A 20,965-nucleotide genomic window follows, 5' to 3' on the forward strand; every position below is an offset into this window, starting at 1 on the left:
ATGCGAGTGAAGGCAGCGGAGGTCTTTGCACGGAGGCAGAGGCGTAATCCCCTCAATGCGCATTGGTTAAGGGCAGAACGCAGATTAAAGCATGGAGACGCAAGGACTCATCTCATCATGGCTTAAAATGTGAGTCTGTTCCCACTCTCCCTCGCACTCGCTCCCTCCATATCTCCATGCATGGAATGGCTTTTTCCTTCATTCATACAATCCCTGGGCTGCCAGTCCAGAGCCATGGGACTGAATCTCCTGCCAGTCTGTCTATGTGTAAAGTTCAAAAGTAGACTGCGGTCATGCCACTGACTCTCACAGACTCATATTTATTTTGAGATTTGCTAAAGATTACATTCAACAATGTAAAATGTATTAGTGTTTGCACTAATCTGTTCAAAAGTTTTTTAAATATCTGTTCAAAAGTTTGGGGTCAGTAAGATTTTTTTAAAGAAATGTATACTTCTATTCATGAAACATGCATTCAATTGATCAAAAGTGACAGTAAAGCTATTTATAATGTTACAAAAGATTTCTATTTCAAATAAATTAAAAACATTAGAGCACTAAAAATGCTCATGACTGAAAAATGATTGCTCGTTACTAAAAGGCAATAGACCTAATTTAACTGAAGTTTTAGAAAGTGAAGTCACTACTACCATTGCCATGCGCAGTGATACTGATTTTCCATTGATAGTTTTTTCTAGTGAGTGAAATTAACAGTATATGGGAGCCATGAGGGCCAGAAACTTGTCTTTGAATAGCTCGCCAAGAGACTCACAGGCACTGCCAAAACTCAGTCAGATCTAGTTTATGAACAAAATTATTCATCTTTCATTGAATTATTTAACGTGTCTTCTAAGGGGTGGACATTCAAATGAAATGAACTCAGGTCAGACAACCATAGATCAATATCAGTGGATGAGTGTGTTTAAGTGATGGCAAGTGTTTAGGTTGATTAAATGTCACCAAGTAAGTGGCATGTTGGCAATGAAATTGACTATCAGCAGTAGAGATGGAAAGAAAAACCAAAAAACATTCATTTTTTTTCAATTATTTTTTACATATACACTTCTGTGGGGCCTAAAGGATTTAAAAAATTTTTTTTAAAGAAGTCTCTTATGCTCACCAAGGCTGCCTTTATTTGATATACAGTAAAAACAGTAATATTATGAAATATTATTACAATTTAAAATAACTTTTCTATTTTATAATATATTTTAAAATGTCATTTATTACAAAGCTGAATTTTCACTGAATTGTCACATGACCCTTCAGAAATCACTCTAACATGATGATTTGATGCTTAAGAAACATTTATTATTATCCTCAATGTTAAAAACAATTGTGCAGGTTACTTTTTTGGGGGGGAAACCATGATATGTTTTTTTCAGTATTCTTTGATCATGATTATTAATGTGCTTTGAATCTAATGTTCTTTTTTTCTTTTCTTTTGAAGCAACATTTAAAAGCAACTTTTTAAATGTCTAAATGGACATGAAGTTTGTGAACTTCAGAGCAGATGTTATAATGGATGGATCAGGGGCTTACCTGGCTTCCTCATCTCTGGCAATGAGAAGGCGCATGTGATTGGTTGAGGATGCTGATCTAAGAATGTCCACCGCTCTACAATCAAAGAACAATATCAGGCATCAAGTGTTTTAAAGGTAATAAAATAATTACAAGTGGCTAAAAATATATTTTTTTGCAGTTTGCAGTTTCAGAGGTAAAAGTGAATACAAGCTTAATAAACAGTCCTTAAGGTATTTTAAGTTATCACAGAAAGTACATACATGGAGAATAGAAGAACAAATAAATAAAATAAAATAAGAGAGTGTAGTATGTACCGTTCACTTGTCACGCCAATCAAGCTTTCACCATTCACCTCCAATATTTGGTCTCCAGGCTGCAGGCTTCCTATTGAAGCATTTACAAAATAAAAACTATTAAGACCCATAAAATGACTTGACAAATATATTACTATTACATACTACATAATAATATTCTTAATCTTTTTCCATTTCTATCAATGAGGTCAGTACTTTTTTTTCCTTCTAAAGAAATGTAAACTTCCAATGTATGTATATTCAGCATAGATTCATTAAATTGATCAAAAGTGACAGTAAAGACATTTATAATATTCCATAAGATTTCAAATAAATGCTGTTCTTTTGAACTTTCTAGTCATCAAGAATAAAATGTAGCAGTTTCAACAGAAAAATCAAGCAGCACAACTGTTTTCAACATTGATAACAATAATAAATGATTCTTGAGCATCAAATCATTATACAAGAATGATTTCTGAAGGATCATGTGACACTGAGAAGACTGGAGTAATGATGCTGAAAATTCAGCTTTACCGTCACAGGAATGAATTACATTTTAAAATATATTCAAATAGAAAACAGTTGTTTTTACATTGCAATAATATTGTATTTTCTTACCGACCCCAAACTTTTGAAAGATAATATATGTACTAAATCTGAAGTCCACTATGAACGATTCAAAAATAAAGGCATTTAAGAACTAAAAACATAAGCAGCTAATGTTGATCACCTTTAATGTTGTTGACTCCGTTAGCTGTGACCATAAACTCAAATTTTGTCAAAACGATAGTGTTTCACAGCTTTATACAACATAAAAAGTGTAAACAGCCCAGAAAAAGTCCGAACTGCATTTTGGTTTAAGAGATGGCCATCATTCAAGTGTTCAAAATTTTTATTTTCATAATTTAGCAACTTCTCATGTGTTTTAGCAAATTGTGGCTGCAGAAGAGATAGCATATGGCCCTCGAACCTTTTCATTTCCGTAGGACATATTAAGAGCATCTCTCTCAGATGTAGGTCAGGGTTATACCTTCACTTCAGTGATATCTTGTCAGAGCAAATCAAATCCGGAATGGAACAAGCTGCAAAGTCTCAAAGGGGTCACCTTTGTCTTACTTTGTGCAGAGCACTTTAGCCAAATACCACTTTTCGGGTATCTGATTTTACAGTCACCCTGGATTATCATCGATACTGTGAAAATCTGTCTAGATTCCCTCAGAATATCTATCTCCCAGTTAAATACCAGCATGTTTATTATGTCTTTCCACCAAACCAAAGAGAGCAGCCAGAAAGCTAGCTAAGTTCACTGAATGGCGAGCTAACAGCAATCGTGTGAGACGGCTAAAAACAAGCAAAGACCCCGCAGAGCGCATGCGCCCATATAAGCTCCCATACCCCGTGCTCTGTAGCAGCAGAATGGGAGACAGACTCTAATTCCAGTCCGTCAGGGGCATTAACTCTAAGCACAGGGATGACGCTAAACTCCCCTTCACACGTGAGAGACTTAAGCAGAGGTATACGCAGTGAGACAGACAATCTGTTTCGTAGAAATGTAAACAGCTGCACAGACACAGTTTCCTTTCTAAATTTATGCCTTAACTTTTGAATTTCTGTTTACATTCAAATTCTGATTTTGGTTTAAATGTAAAGCTAATCTCCAATTACAGTAAATGATTTGATTCATAATAACAAGATTGATTCACTTTGTTCATTAGCAAAAGCTGTTGACTATAATGTGGCTCAAAGCAATTTAATCAAGCTCGCTGGTCAGAGCAGATTTCAACCTCCCCTTGTTGACTAGCCTGAGCCTCACCACCTAGGTTTTGCCGGTAACAGTGTGATTATGCTAGTCTAACATGCCTTTCTGAGCTGTTTCTTTTTCAGGTTTTGCACTGTGTTTTAAAGAGACTATAAATTACATTGTTTAAACATTTTAGGAGACCACCTGGATAAATGTATAAAAGGTCCCCCTATTATGCTACTTTAAAGGTTATTAATTTTGTAGGTCTCCTACAATAGGTTTATATGCATCCAAGGTCAAAAAACACTTGCATTGCTCATCACCTGTTTTCTCACAGTGTCTAAAATAGCTCGATAGAGTAGTGATGTCCGGTTCGTGAACGAATCGTTCTTTTGAACCGGTTCTTTTTAGTGAACCGGTCGAACCAGTGCACTAAATCGGACTGAATCGTTCAAAACAGTTTGTGCGTCAGCGCTGATCCACAAGTTACTAAAGTTACTCACTTTTGGACATGCCTGACACAGTCCCTCCGACTCGAAATAAACAATATCCCGGAGTATATGTTCCTCCTGTAACTCCAACAGTTCACTAAACTGAGACATGTTGTGCTGAGAGAAGTGATGAGCGCGAGCAGCTGATACTGAGCATGGGTACAGCGGTTCTCGGATCACCAGTACAGAACCGAGAACTGTTTCTTTCGGACACGTTCGATACGGAGAACCGATGAGCTGGAGATACTGAGCATGCGTGATAGCACCATCTCTGAACCAAACTTTCTTTCGGCCAACTGGACTTAAATGAGGGGCCAAATTCGGCGAAATGTACGTTTATTTAATAACAAATAAAATAAAATTGTCTTGATGAACACCAGTTTATTCACTTTATATCTTTAAGACATGTGAAACATCTGCGTTTTCTCATCGCCTGTAGGGTTCATTTGCAAAATGTAAATGTAAGAAACTTATCCAAGATGATTATGACAATGATTACTATTATTTAACTGAAGTTATGATTACAAATGCCTTTATTTGAGTGTATTTTTATCTGCCGGGATGATAGAATTGACGTCATTATGTGCGGACGCACTTTAAGGCAAATTAAAAAAAAACTTTGAATCTGAGATAAATATATTTGAGAAAACTTACCATCACTGGAAGCAAGGCCACCAGGTAAGATCCTCTTGACATAAACGCCATATTCCTCTCCTGTTTGTTCTTTCACACCACCGATCACTTTGATTCCTTTAGAAGAGACAAAGCATCACTCAAAGTAAGACGTTGTAAAATATTATTCTTACATTTATATTGCTGTTGATATTGTATTTATCAATCAAATGTATTATTTATAAATCAAATAATTTAAACAAAACCCAGAAATCATACCACAGTCCCTGACAACAGGATGTTATGGCCATTCTGATTGCATTGCCAGTACTCACTGACAATTTGATGACAGGTGATTGTGAAATGAAAGATCTAAACATTCACTAATGTTATTCTGACAAAACAGACTTCTTTCTCTATCCAAACAAGAGCAGATAAATCAGATCATGTTTACCATGAACATTAGACAGCTTTACCTGATGCATGCTGAAAGAGCTTTAAGTTAGCTCTAAAGTTGTATTTGTGTTCTGAGAGACTCCAAAAGCCATGTTAATAGTTATAAAGCTTACTTAACTTTGACTTTTTTATGGGAACTGATTATAGACAATTGCTTGATTATAAGAACAATTGCTTAAGAGTGCACTTTGTGATATAACAGACAAAGCTTCAATATTCTGTCTACTGGGTTATGATCTGAACAAAATATTTCAGAGAAATGTTCAAAATTGAATGTACTTTGTATTGTGTGTATTGTGTAAATTGTAACATACAATATTGTCCAAAAGTTTGGGGTTTGTAAGAGTTTTTCAAATGAATACTTCTATTCAGAAAGAATGCGTTAAATTAATCAAAACTTACAGTAAAGGCATTTATTATGATACAAAAGATTTATATTTCAAATAAATACTGTTGTTTTGAACTTTTTTTAGTCAAATAATGCAGCCTTAGTGAGCATAAGAGACTTATTTTAAGAAAGGTATAGTATGGTAGTGTACTTTCGGTTATTTTTCACTTTGGTAATCCAAATAAATGCATGATGACTAAATAGTGCAGCCCAGCTGCTGTAGTGTGTTCCCATTTGTGTCTGATTTCAAGTCAGATAAATGAGGCTTTAAACAGCTTATGTTCAAACCAGTCTCCCTAAAATTAGGATTTACAACTGACTCTGGTCAGTATTTACTTCTAAGCATTACATACATAGAAACTTCAACTTTCAGAGTTTCAGGTAAATGCTGTGAGGCTTGAATCCCCCTGGCAGGGAGTTTTTCTTTTGCTATTTGAGCAAATGGTAACACAAAAATTATATTTAATGTCTCTCATTCACTGCTACAGAAGTTTACCCAACTATGATGCCTTCCGCTTCTGAGAAACCCGGAAATGTGAAAAGGATCAATATGGTGGAATAAGTCCCACCTTCTAAATAAAATAGCCATTCGCTGATTGGTAAAGTCATCGCTCTGGTTTGCTATGGAAACAGTCAACATTCTGAGACGAGCGCTTATAGCACAGAATCCATTAAACACACAGGAATTCTGTTTTACTCCATTGAGGTTGAACATAATGAGGTTAAAAGTATTTTAAAATTATTATTTTTTAAAGAAGCATTTAGAAAAAAAGATCACATTTCATGTTGACTGTAAAAAACTCAGGGTTTATCTAAAAACAATATTGAATAGAGTCATTGTCTAAATGCCAACATGAAAGGATGGCAGATCCATTATTTGGGAGACCAACAGAAAATTGGACAGTGTTGTCAGGCCATTAATTGTTGATACAACAGGAATGAGCTTTGACGCCAACAAAGCATGAAAGCCTTTAATGAGATGAGCATCTTTCACACCCAACGTAATCTCATGAGTATTCGAAAGTATTTTACGTAAAGTGTGGTTTTACCACACGTACAGTTATTTACATTTCCATAGACACTGAAATGTACAATATTGACATCCTGCCAGCAATAAAACGTTCATTTGCAGGCAGTTCAGAAGCAGAATACACTTCCCTTGATGGACAGTACAGATTCTTTAGATTCGCTTTGGTCGCACGGTTTAGTCACACTCATGGAATAATAAATATCCTCTTTTTGCTTCAGGCTTATCTGGTATTAATAGAAAGACAATGTATTGGCACTAATTGAGTTTTGAGCTGATATTGCATATTTATGGATTCACTTTAAGATGAATCTTTAATGAGAAGAACTGCAACCCGGTTATCCCCAAAACACGTGCTAAACTTAAACTCAAAATGTTTCATATACTCAATAAATGCAAAGTAAGGACTGTGTCCAGAAAAAAACCCAGTGTCACACTTTTAAGTCTGTACCTGATAGAATTGCAAAAATGCGTTGTAAAATATTTGATTTAGCGGTGACGTTTTTATTCAGAGCACCACTCCTGAGTCTGTATTCATGAAAATGTCTCCTAAAACAGAATCGTCTAGTAACACAATGGATTGTTGACTGTGCAAGTTGGGATGTAAGAAGGACAGGTTTAAGGAGCTTAGAGCTGCCTTCAAATAATGTTTTTGATCTATTGTGAAGAGGGAGATCAGGCTGCGGTATAAATATAATGAAGACAGCGCAAGACTTAAAAGACCGGAAAACAACTATACCCTAAACCTATGCCAACGTTTTGCTTCGAGACTTCGCCATACGTTTTAAAAGAAAAAGGTTCTGAAAGGTTTTCTTTTGCAGTAATGCCATAATAGAACCATTTTTGGTTCTTCAAAGAACATTAAACATCTTAAAATAACCATTCTTAATATGAAGAATATTTTAATAATCTAAAGAGCCTTTTTCCACTATAAAGCATCTTTTGTGCAATGGAATGGTTCAATGGATGTTAAAAGTTCTACATGGAACCACAGATGCTAATAAAGAAGAGTCTACAGCCCCTTTCGCACATACAGTCTTTACTAGTAAATTACCGTTAAGAGATCACGTTCAGGAACTCACGTGCCCCGAAATCACGAGATATCGAGGAAAACATTCCACTGTAGGTCAAATTAATTATATATTACATATAATTTGGTAGTAAACCAAAGTGTTGCACATTTTATTGGTGCAAAGATGAGTATGTGTATTTTGTGCAACAATTGCAACTGCTTTGTATCACTTATTTAGAAGCACCACCATTACTAAATTGACATAGGGACTACTGAACAGATATTTAGACGTTTATTTTAAAATGCCAAGTATTGAAATCAAGATATTTACTCAGTAAACCCTTGCAATTTTACAACACTATAAGTGTGTCCCATTGGGTAATCAAAAGTTCTACACACACTTGCGGTCTTCATGCCCACTTGGGCCAAATATAGGAAATACGTCATGTACACATAGACAAGTGGTAAAGTGTGGGTATTTGGACAGGCCCATAAAGTTTATGGTAAATAAGCGCTGCTTTTAACTGTTTTTCTATGTAAACATGCACTAGACGAACATCTGAACATTGCTCTGCGTCTTGTGCTCGAGACCCTGCCTTCTTTTCCATTCATCAGTGCTTACTTACTATGGTAACTATTATGTGTCTCATGTTTTTAAGAGCCAAACCACGTTTTGTGAACTCATCCCCTTACAACTGTCATTCAGATAAAAAGGAAAAAAAAGTAACTAAAATAAATCTAAGGCACTTCTCCTCATCCAGGAGGATGAAGAAAACAGCTCAGCGTTTAAAGGTCATTTCCGATAAATGACATCACAGAGTTTACCTGTATTCTGGTACTGATGTGTAAATGGTATCTTACCGGGGAAAAAGTTGGAATGACGTTGACAGCACATTTGTGTATTTACCGAAAAAGTCATTCTGGTAATTTTACGGTAATTGACCAGGATTGCTGTGTGAAAGGGTCTTGAAAAAAATCTTAGTAATCCTTCAGTCTCAATCCACCCCATTCTAAGAGTATTTATAATAAAATGCCTTCTGAGGTGGTCTGCACAGACTTTAGACAGTGTTTTATACGATATCAAGATATGATAGGATATTTAGTCAATTATACAAACACACAAATGTTAAAAGAGAGAAACTTACCTAATCCATTCTCACAGTCTGTAAACTCCATAGAATGCACTGCTCGATCTACTCCATACGGACCCATAAGTGTCCTGTGCAGCACAGAGAAAAAAAGTGGAAACATGGGAAAAAAACAACTTAGTAACATAGTGAGATTCAGATAATCAAGATCTTTTTTTAAGAATCAAACTTCTCTCCGAATTCAGTTAAATTTGAAGAAGGTAACATTCAGTTCATATCTGAATATTGTAAACAAAATGTCACTGTACGTGCTCGTGCTGTGCTTGTGGACTGTTATTAGCATCAAGACCAGTTATTTCCAGTGGGGAATCAGTATTAATTATTTAGCATGAATGTCCTGCTTTGGACAGGCTCCTAAAAATTTACTCTTTCAAATGAACTCAGAATCTGTGTATGATTCTGATTTTTGAGAACATAACAGTGATTAAGTTTTTGAGTCACATAACAGGGATTAAGTTTTACTTACATACTTAAATCATTACGTAAAATGTTATTAATTAAAGGAACTCAACCTTGTTGGCAATGGAAACACTGTTACTATGCAATTGAAAGAACAAAATATTGTCTTTTCGTAGGAAATACAGTATATCAGGACACTGACAGGGCCTTATGTTGTTTACCAGCACTACACCAGAAAGATAACAAGCATCCATTCCAGTATTTCCTGCAGGCTCGATGCACTGTCCTTGAAACTGTACTTTAGATTGTCAGAACCTAAGACTTCGTCTGAGGCTCAAATTCAAGCTAAACATAAACAAAGAGTGTCCGCTGTCCCCAACACAGCGCCCTGTAAAACAGCCTATTAAAATGATAGGGGGTCTGTGAAAAAAAAAAAAAATTGTACTTTTTAGGGTTGTTAAAGTTAACTTGTGATTTTAATCAAATGGCTATTGCAATCATTTAAATATATTAAATAAATATGCTTAATGCAATAATGTATCACATACATTTTTTTATATTATTTCTAATTCAAAGAATTCAGAAATCCTGAAACTAATTATGGTTGTTTTATTCTAATAATAATTCTTGTTTGTTGACAGCAAGAAAACAAAAAAAATATGCACATATAGTTCCAAGAGTTTATATATCAAGAATCGTTACCATCAATGGTAATAATAATCAAAAACACTGTCACAGTCACCCTAACACCTTGAGTAAATATTCATAATATTTTAATGATTTCTTTTAGTTTTAGTGTAGGCAAATGAAAATATAAAAGCCAATTAATCAATTTAGCAAACTTAATGCCTAACATCTTAATAGTCTTATATGCTGCCTTCAGGTGCTATAGGAAATTTGCTACTTCTGAGGCATGACTTTGCCAAGTCGTGATTGTGAGCTCATCCTCTTCAAATTTTGACTTGAGGGCATTCATATCACAATTTTTTTTTACTAGTAAACTAGTACAATCATTTTGATAGCATGTGGAGGCAGCATAAGCATCAATAAGTTTGATGCCAACCTCTGATCAATAGGCAGCTAATAGCACATAAAGAAAGTTTTATGAATTCCATGAGGCATGTATGCATGGATTTAGCGAGTACGCACAAACACATTATAATCTCCGGGTGATTAGAGCACATTATTAGTACATCCTTTAAAGTGTTTTGAATTCTTCAAAATGTAGCTGGCAAATAAATTCAAATATGCCCTTTTCACACTGTAACTACGGTCGGTGCAAATTTGTAGGTTATATAAAAAGAATGGTGAGGAAACCGTCGTTTAACGCATTTTACTCACGTTTTTCATTCTCTCACCAGTTATATTAGTAAGTACGAAACAAGCACGCTTTATAAGTGACACACCTGAGCACAGCACAGGTAAAACAAAGTACCCAAAAGTCACCGAAACCTTCAGTAGAGGACAAAAGTGGCAGCGCGCTTATGTCGACGCTTCTCTCGAAAACACGCGAGCGCTTATCACTCACTGGGACTAATGAGCTGGAAAAAAACGAGCTCAACAACCACAAAATGACAAAACAAACGTTTTTACCTGCTAATCATAACTGCTCCCTTGTACATGACCGAAAATGTTGGCATTTTGAAGCGGTTTTTGCGCATCCAGCGACGCGTAGCGTATGCCCATTCCTCTCGTGATCAGCGCCTCGCGGAGGTCCGACACAGCGCGAGCCACATGATTCACTGCTACATGCAGCTCTAATACAGATGATCCTAAACATCACCAACTTTGCCCACAGATTAAATCTTATGCAACAGAAATGGGGGATCGTGTTTTTTATATAGACATTTTAGAGGTAGAGCTTTTCTTTTTGGCCACTGTTTAACAATGACTGAACAGGTGGTTCCCAAATAAATATCCACATTTATGAAAGGACTTCAAAGGTTTAACGTGATATAGGCTACAAAGTCTTACTGACATTAAGCTATATCAATCCATGGGGTCTTTCAAGGACACGGGGCTGAAGTCTATTATAGAAATATATTTCTATTATGTAGGCCTATTATAAAAATATATAAAAAAAATTTTCATCAAATTAGACCTGATTTGGGAATTGAAACTGATAAGCTTAATCTATCAATATCTATCCAGAGTCTCCAGACAAAACACAGGGTGAACGAAACAAAATAATCACACTGGAATGAAGTCCATAGTCTAGTGAAGAAGTAGATAAATGTTATACTATTACTACAATAAACTGTATATAAAAAAATTAAATATAAAAAATGAAAATATTAATATAAAATGTGCTGCATGCATCCTCTTAGGTGGCAACATCTAAAAATATATCATTAAATCAACCTTACTACATTTGGTTACACCAAGAAACGTCATTGGTAAGAGTCAGGTCAGACAGAAATAGCTCCTTAATGACATATTTTCAGTTTCACAGTATCCTACTGAAGGATGGTTGTGGTTTCTTAACCTCTGATGGTGTGGAATCACACTGCAACTAGTTATTTTATGAGTCATGAAAAAAATGAAAAAATAGGAAATACTGATGCTTTGGGGGGGGACGACAACATTTGTGCAAAAGCAGAAAACTCTAAATCCTTGTCCACTCAGAAAGACATATTTAATCTCTCAACCGTTTCCATTTTTAGCCAGCGTTATTGTCTATGGTCATCCCATGCGAAGCAAGAGTGCTTTTCTCTCACGCAGCAATCAGATTTATACACGGATAGGCTACTAGAGGTAAAATTACACAATGGGTGGATTACACTGTCCAAATTTACTCAGCTTTTTGTATTCTTACAATATGTGTAACATTTTCAATGTTAAGTAAGTGGGTTGAAAAAAATATTCCTTGAAAAGACTAACTGCATGCATAATATAATGAAGAGACAACCTGTTAAAAGAGATCATTGTCATTTAGTGCTCAACAAACAGTGTTGCTTGCGCCCTAGTTATAGTCAGAGTGACACTTTGCTTTAAATGCATTGTCACTGTGTAACTCCTCACTGTCATTTACCTCGACACATGTCCAACATGAGCTACAGTCCAAAACAAGGTACACAGCACAGGGTTGTTCAAAAAGCTTCTTAGGAGTGTTTGCTTTAGATTTTATGTTGTTTGAGTCATACCTGTAACAGTACAGAATCTTGGATAATGTTATCATGCAAAGTGGAAATATGTGCATTTATTGTTATTGTCTTAGTTAATAATGTAAATAATGTATCTGCTGCTGTCCACAATCTGTGAAAGTACCATATGACAATCAGTGTGACCAGACTTAAGCTTTCTTGTGCCAAACTCACAGGCTGTAATGATGTAATTTGTGGACTAGCTTTTACACACACAGCCATGATAAGCTTTATTTTCAAAATGATCACACCAAACTACACTGACTTACAGAACTATCTCATGAGGTTAATATGTCAAGTGTGATTTGCACATTCACATATCAAGTCATGACTGGGCAGAGTACTTCATAGTGCACAATAATCTGCTAGGACAACCCGTCAATCAACCGCGTACAGCAAAGGTCTTCAACCCTGCTCTTGGGGAACCACTGTCCTGCAGAGTTTAGCTCCATCCCTAATCAAACACACCTGAACCAGCTAATCAAGCTTGCCAGGATCGCTTGAAAATCACAGGCAAGTCTGCTGATTCAGGTTGGAAATAAACTCTGCAGGACAGACATCTGCGTACAGGGCCCAATTCATGGTCCCACGAGATCCCTGGGCCCCGACCCTCAAGGTCTCTTCACAGACACCTTATCTAATGTTAAACTACAAGAGAGTGATTTGGCAAAAAAAAAAAAAAAAAAAAAAAAACTTTTTGTGTGCATACAGGTGTGCAATCTGTTTGATTGGTTGTACGGTTGGGTTCCTTTGCATTGATTGTTTAGTTGATACAACACTGGAAGTAAAAAAAAAAAAAAATGAAAAGGGTATAGTCCACCCAAAAATAATTTACTCACCCTAATGTCACTCCAAAACCGTATGACTTACTTTCTTCTGTGGGATATAAAAAGATATTTTGAGAGGTTTTTTTTGTTTGTTTTTTGTCCATACAATGGATGTCAAAGGGCACCAAACATTCTTCAAAATATCTTCTTTTCTGCACCACAATGGTTTGGAATGACATGAGGGGGAGTAAATGATGACAGAAAATAAATTTTTGAGTGAATTATCCCTATTCACGAGTTCACACTTACATAATCGAATAGGGCAGGGGGTTCCAGTCCTCACACCTCCCCACATTTTGTATGTCTCTCTTATTTGACACGCTCAGTTGAGGAGTGGGTTCCATTCAACCGTAAGTGTGCTGCGAAGTGGACTTAAAAGGGTATTTCACCATCTTAAGGTTCCAATCCGAAGTGATATGCGACAGTTACAATCATTTAGGGTTAAATAAGATAAAAAGACATATTTAATATAACCAATTTATCTAACTATAGCAACATACATATCAATTAGTTCAGGGCTTTTGAATTTGACAGATTAGATTAAGTTACATTTCTTAAGTAAAAAAAAAAAAACTGGCATCATTTACTCACACTCAAGTTTTTATATCAAACATCTATGAATTTCTTTCTTCTGTTGAACACAAAAGAAGATATTTTGAATGTCAGTAACCAGATATTTTGACGTCATCCAATGACTTTCATAGTATTTTTGTCCATACTATGTAAGTCAATGGGACCCATCAACTGTTTGGTGGTTACCCAAATTCTTTCAAATTATCTTCTTTTGTGTAAATGATGACAGAATTTTCATTTTTAGGTGAACAAGCCCTTTAATATTTATATGGATGTATTATATACATTATTACACCAACATCCAATGAGACAGGCATGATCTTCAATTGCAGTAATTGCAACAGAACATGTCTTTCAAGAAACGGGCTCTACAGTCAGGCGCTGTAACTCAACAAACGTCTTGTCTTTCGGATGCCAATATTAAATGAAAGTATGGTAATTTATAGCCTTATATATTTATTTACAGAAATGTATTATGGCATCAAACCTCCTTTAGTATGCGTGACTTGAGTTTCGTCTGTTTGATGACGTTGCAGGGTGTTCTGAATGAACACATTTTGTTCAGGGAAGTGAACTTTAACAGAGATATCCTGTGCTCAGGGAGTAGCAGTGAACACTGTGTAGGGACCCTGTCAAACTTCATGAGTGATCAGAATCATGACTAGTGTATTACTGATGTATTTGTATGCTATGTATTATTATGATGAGTCTGTGACGACTGAAATAGAACAGTTTTCATCTCATTTGCTCTAAAAAGGCAAAATGTGCCTACATTTATAAAGCCTGATACTAAAAGGCTATAAATATCCTTTCAGAGCAGCCACTGTGATACAGGAGACAGCTGTTCTTTATTCAAGAATCTGCTATTCCCGAGAATAGCAGACCAGTAAAGCTCAGGCAGAATGGCAGATATTTAGCACTGGAAGGCTTAGCAAAGGCTTGAGACAATTTGAGATGAGCTATTGAAATGTCACCGAGAACAGCCTGAAAAATCCTACATTTTAAAAACTGAAATCATCTTTTATTCATCAGACAAAACTATTTATGAATATAACTCACTTATGCTGTGTCTGCAGTGTCTTTCATATAATATTCTACCAGCACTAAAAACACCCTCCAACCACCTCTGATAAACACTGCATGTCAGGCATTGGCAGATTATATAGCACTACAGCGCAACATGCTCAAACATATTTGACAACACAACAAAACGAGTGAGTAAAAGAGTATGTTGCAGTTGCAGTACTTACATTGTGCCGTGGTTTTTTTCCCATTCAAGCTTTGGATGAAGGTGACTATTAAATTAATGTTGTGAATTTCACTAAATCTTGCTCCGAAGTATCATTTATCTCACCACTCAAGAAACTCAGAAAGCCAACAGCCCTTCACCCCTCTTAAATCACTGAAGCTATAAATCCTATGAATGATGATTCATGACAGATTGTCTGTCCATGTGATTTCTCATGATGCAGAGACTTAATTCATATGGGCTGTTTCTACATTTATTGGCATAGAATGAGTTTTTATGGTGGTTCTAAATCAAATTGTTGATTTAGTATATACAGGCCAACATGTGTGTATATATATTATAAATAGGCTTATCTGAAATGGATGTCCTCCAAGGGAAAATATTGTTTTCTGTCTTCAATCTGTTCATTCTGATCACAAGTTGTAAGAATTGTAAACAAATACACTGGCATTATCAACCATGCAATACATGCATATATATTGGTGGAGCAAACAAGTGCCATGAAAATCATATACTTGTTTTAGGCACAATGATGGTTGTGGTTAAAATATTTGATAAATGCAATTAATATGTTGTGTGGATAAATGTTTAAGGTAAAATAATGCAATTTTATTTTAATTCCAATGATCCTGCAGTTAAAAGTATGAATATTCTACATAGTTAATATTATCCCAAGTAATATGAAAACTGCATGGATAATAATTTGAATGATATATGATATCTGTCATCTTTGCTTGTTGGCTTATAGTGATTGACTGATGAAATCACACAGTCCTAAAATCCTGAGCTGTGGCGTTACAGACAAATATAAATGCATTTCACACTTTCAAGAGTCCTCAAAAACAAAATACATACATAATATAAAACACATTACTTACTAAATAAATCAATTTGGATTTCTTTGATTTCTAAATAAATTCTTGGATTTGTTCATAGTTTTGTTAAAAACGTGTTTGTCTTCATTTTAGGATTTAGTTTTCAATAAACTTAAAAATTTCACTTTTTGTAGTTGGATAAATCTTTGTAATTTTTTTAATATTTGTTCGAGCAATGTTTGTTCAAACAATGTTTGAATAACAAATCTATAGCCTATTATAAAAGAGCATTTACACTCAGAGGACATCGAAAAAGCACATCATGTCAGCCCCTCAAAAGAAAAAATTGATTCATGTCTCATATGCAAATACATTTATGCACCACCACAATACACACACGAACACTATCCCTTCTCCTTCCAGCAGCCATGGCAACTACCCATTGCATCAGAAGTTTAATCACCAAATCTGCACAGTGGGTTGTTATCAGATTATCGGATAATCCAGTCCACATTGAGAAATCACAACAGCGAACCGTTTTTGGCCAGTCCCGCTTCTTGTTTTTCATCTAGGAAAAGCTCAGTAAACGTGCCACCCATTGCAGTAATGAAGAATGGGAAATGAGAGTGGCAGCTTTACTCAGGAGCCAAGTTTCCATGCTGGACCACCGAGTGTGGTGAAATGGGTTAATCTGAAACAGTCTGACAGGCCAGTCTGACCTGTTTACTAACAGCTGCATTCTGGGCCCATGACTGCCCTCCATAGGTAACAAACAGAAGCGCATCCCAGAAAATGTCACAACATATCATTATCCACTTTTAATCATGCTTGATGCTGTCAGCATAAAAACAACACTGAACGGGATGAACAATCATGAAGGGATTGTTGAAATTGTTTTTCTCATATTACGGAAGGACAGAGATTGTAATTTAATGAGACGGCTTTGGACCAACAAGTCTATTAATGGTCTAATTTTTGATAAAATCAGAGAAGAGAAAAATTCACATATTCACAGAATATTTCATATTAATATTAATAACTGTAAACAGTAATAACTGACAAAATATACAAAAAACAAGAAACTCCCGCACACTATCAGTACTCGCAAATGAGTATCAAAATTTTATTAGAAACGTTTCGGTCTCACAACCTTCATCAGGCATATACAAACATTCAAACTCAATCCCATTTAAAATAATGGGACCAATCAATGTAAAGATACATTTGTAACCAATTAGGCTCAATGACTGAATACATAATTAACACCACATCATCATGTGACCGAAACGTTGCTGTTTTTTTATGAATCTATAACAATGTTGCAAATAGCGTAGAAATCAATAAATCACAACAAAGCTGACGCAACAGACCGGTTAACAAGACCTCATTATTAGGCAGGACTGAGACAAACAAGATAACAAAACAGCAAAGTCAGCAAAATTATGATGTTGATTCATTGATAATGGTTATTAGCGAAAAACATGCAAAAACTAAATCAATAAAAAACAACCATGCAGATAAAGATTTGTTATAGGATGTGTTGTCAAAGTATAAAATCAAGGCTTTAAAATAATGTTTTAAATATATAACAGTGTCTTAGGTGTTAGCTGACTGTGTCTGTTGTATAATAAAAGTTTGCATCCAACACAAATGATTCTACTCATTAATTGCACATATTTCATTTGATTACACTGCATTTAAACATCACACTGAACTCTTAATGACCCCTTATTTGTGTCAAGCTTCATTCATTTATGTATACTGTAGCAGGCACATAGCGTGCCATTATAATGCTGTTGAGCATTTAATCCACAGACATTGACATAAATCACAGATTCCTGCAGTTACACTGAAAAAAAACTCAGGCTGCAGAGGGAGCCCTTTCCTGTAAAACTTTTATACAGATCCAAAACCTCTATGCTGGCTATGAGATAAATGCTGCAAAAACTTCTCTGAAGCCTCATACATTGTCTGTACAAAAACACAAACCAGAAGCATGATGTTGTACACCACATGCATTGGTTTATATTTGTTTCAAATAAGGAATTCAAAGCCAATAGAAACGCAGTAATTTTCATAGTGTAACATCAGCGCAAATCCACAACGTTAAGAACACCAGGACACAATGCCCTGTTTGTGAAACACTATATGCACTGATTGATTAAAGGTAAAACTATTGGTATACAAAGTCATCACATTCGTGAGGTTGAGCTGATATAGCATCAAACACACTGAAAGTATCTTAAAGCCATTAAGGTTAATTTCGTATTCGTGTATAAGAGTTCAGGAGACTGGACATGCGTTTGGGTTTACAGCGCTCACATAGACACAATGCTGAGACTCGGACACCTTGTCCATGATCAGATCGACTATTTTACACATGTACATTTGTTTACGTTTTTCCTCCAGATACACATAAATGCTCAAGGAGGAAATCTATTCAAGTTTTTAGCATGATTTTAGCATGGAATAAATAACATTTGAGTAATTAAGTTATTGATGAAAAAGTGATGAAAAGTGACAAAAATAAATGAAAAAGATACAAGATGCAAAATACAGACTTCTTTTCTTCAAGTTAAAGTACTCATTCAATGTGCAATTAAACAACAAAAGAGAATTTTTAAAAAAGACAACTAAACTGTAGTATCTTGAGGAAAATAAGCTTGAAAATCAAAAGATTTACTTGTACTTGTGTTATAATATCATGCGGCTTTTGTTATATTTAAAAGATTTAATTTTGTTATATTTATAAATATTATTCTTTCTGCAAACAACATGCTTCAGTTGTTCAGACTGTTTCTTCAGGTCATCACTATAAAGTACCGGTCACCAAACTCTAAATTTAGCACGTCACTGGGCAGATTCATTCTCAGGTAGGCTACACAACCAGCTATTCCTATATTTCATGGCTATAATATTAAATGCATGTGCCATCAGTAGAATATTCAAGAATGTTTCCACCTGTCAATCACACACCTGCTATGATGCCTGATACTGGTGATGCAACTACTGACTTTCATTTGAACTTGAAGGCTGCTGACAATCAGAAACAGTGTTAAAACCTTTCAGAGTGAGTGTTCACCTTACTTAACCTCTACATTTGGGTAATGCCTTTTGATGTAAACAAACAAAAAAATCCCTGCCATACACTGTTCTCAAACTGGGGTCCGGGAACCCCATGTCAGGCTCAAGGGGTTGCCTGGGCATCCACGAAAAATTTGAGAGGAAAAAGAAGATAAATTACCTAAATGTAATTTTAGGACTGTCAAAGTTATAGTGTTGACTGAAGAAATTGATTAAATATATTTAATACTGTTCATGTGCATTCCAAAACATTTGTTGAAATCATTAGATTAAATAATTTTTAATCACTATAGGCCTAATCTTTTATCAACATTATCCAGATATTGTTTTCATCGTCTTTAGGCTACTATCCTAAAGCAAATCCCTCCGTTTGCTTTAGTACACTGACAATATCAGTTATTTACAACAATTATTTAATTTAGCTAACAACATATTGGCTTTATTATATAAGCTAAGGCTTAATATTTTCCGTACAAAAAGATTTTTCAGTACAAATGAGCCTATGAAAATATAAATCTGCCTTTATAGCCAAATAACCGGCTGCGGGTTCTCTCGCAAAGGGATCATTATCTTTGGGGTCCTTGGCATAAAAAAAACCCTGGTCTAAAAGATGAAGATACGTATAACTTCATCTGTATAGGCTAAACGCAACACGTTTTTGTCAGTAGTAGCCTACTTTTTTGTTTAATAATTAGGCTACAGACATTGCGCACAAACTTGACGCCTCAGTTTTTGAAGAGACTGTCCAAAATATCTATTATCATTACTCAAAAAATGTCAATGCCACAAATCTGTAGCCAACCCAGTCTTTGTTAATCCGGAAATATGTTTGAAGATGCTCACGGCTACCTTTACTTTGTGGAAATAGCGAAACCTCGTCGTCAAGAACATTGTGTGAACCGTAGCCTACTGTAGGCTATGTACTAGATGCTCTTCGTTAATAATGCTGATCTTTACTTGTCACATTTTCACAGTTAAAAACTTAAGTCGTTTACATGAATACTTGTAAAGTTTAGAGTTTCATTTAATGTCAATGGGAAGGTGGAAAATAATAGAGAGCATGCAAAACTCTAAAACCAAATTCAATTCTTACCAGTAAATGAGCGAAAGTCCATCAAAACGCTCGAGCTGTCTTCCCCCGGGGTTCAGATAGGACATTGCATCCAACTCAAACGTTAAGGTTGAAATAGCCTGCTCTGGAAACGGAATTATACGCTGCCTCCTCCAAATATGACCACCAGACACATCACCGCGATTTCATGTCATGCTTGTGGTTCGCGCATGCAGATTCGCTCAAGAGTCAGCGTTCATTCAGCATTAAATCAATGATACAGCAACTGCCAGAGGGGAGAGAGAGAGAGAGAGAGAGAGAGAGAGAGAGAGAGAGAGAGAGAGAGAGAGAGAGAGAGAGAGAGAGAGAGAGAGAGAGAGAGAGAGAGAGAGAGAGAGACTCAACTATGCCAGTTTCTAATCTGTAAAACACGTGGTTTTCATGCTGACCTGGTCGTCTGTTACAAAATCTACATCTTGTCGACAGCCCTCTGGTCACATTACTTTGACTTTGCCAAACTACAGGTAGGCTAATGTCTGTGTATGTAGGTTATACTAGGATGTGTGAGTCTCTGGCTGCCTCTCAAGAACCACGAGCTGTCTACCTAGAGAGCATTTTAGGGCATCAGGTAACTAAGCTTTGATTGGTTAATACAGAGATAAACTTTGTCTAGGCCTATGTGCAGTCAAAATGAGGTAAAGCCAATGACCGTTCAGCTTCAGGTAGCCTAATTGAGATGAATAGTGCGGCTGTTGACCTGTACTAAGAGATCGCTGCACAGCAGCCTAAACACCAGAAGGGTTTCCAATTTCCTCACATAGACATTTGTTTGACTTTTGGTGCATAACCCATCACTCTTTGTAATTACTTAATTAGAACTCAAAACCAGTAGGCCCTCAGTTATGTAAAGGAAACTCCAATGCAAGAAGGATCATGGGTAAAATATGATAAAAAATTAATAAAAAAAATCAACTAGTCCCACTTTGTTTTGTGCTTTAGAACTAGTTCTGCCATGAGGCCATTTTCTGCCTTACAGTACACAGTCATTGCTCAGTCACCTGTTTGTGTGACACACTTGTAACTATGTAACTCCTCCTTCATTTAGGCCTACTGGTACATATGAACCAGAGAA

At 35.8% G+C, this 20,965-nt stretch overlaps 1 protein-coding gene across 5 annotated transcripts in view; it reads right to left on the reverse strand.

Moving 5' to 3' along the window:
• The window catches only part of LOC309494505 (syntaxin-binding protein 4), a 43,202-nt gene extending 23,036 nt beyond the window's left edge, over window positions 1–20,166 (reverse strand). Inside the window, exons 1-5 of one of the 5 annotated variants that reach the window (XM_082163921.1) lie at window positions 19,876–20,166; window positions 8,690–8,763; window positions 4,704–4,799; window positions 1,839–1,908; window positions 1,543–1,617 (exon numbers count right to left, since the gene is read on the reverse strand). In XM_082163921.1, coding sequence (XP_082020047.1) covers window positions 1,543–1,617; window positions 1,839–1,908; window positions 4,704–4,799; window positions 8,690–8,763; window positions 19,876–19,940 — 380 coding nt within the window. In that variant the 5' untranslated portion in view covers window positions 19,941–20,166. Of the gene's footprint in view, window positions 1–1,542; window positions 1,618–1,838; window positions 1,909–4,703; window positions 4,800–8,689; window positions 8,764–10,432; window positions 10,614–10,684; window positions 10,858–19,875 lie in introns of those variants that run through there. The other 4 variants (XM_082163923.1, XM_082163920.1, XM_082163922.1 and 1 more) reach the window with 4 other exon arrangements.
• Between the last annotated feature and the right edge of the window lie 799 nt (window positions 20,167–20,965).

Source organism: Leuciscus leuciscus, assembly GCF_965113295.1.
Source record: "Leuciscus leuciscus genome assembly, chromosome: 1".
Taxonomy (NCBI): Eukaryota; Metazoa; Chordata; class Actinopteri; order Cypriniformes; family Leuciscidae; genus Leuciscus; species Leuciscus leuciscus.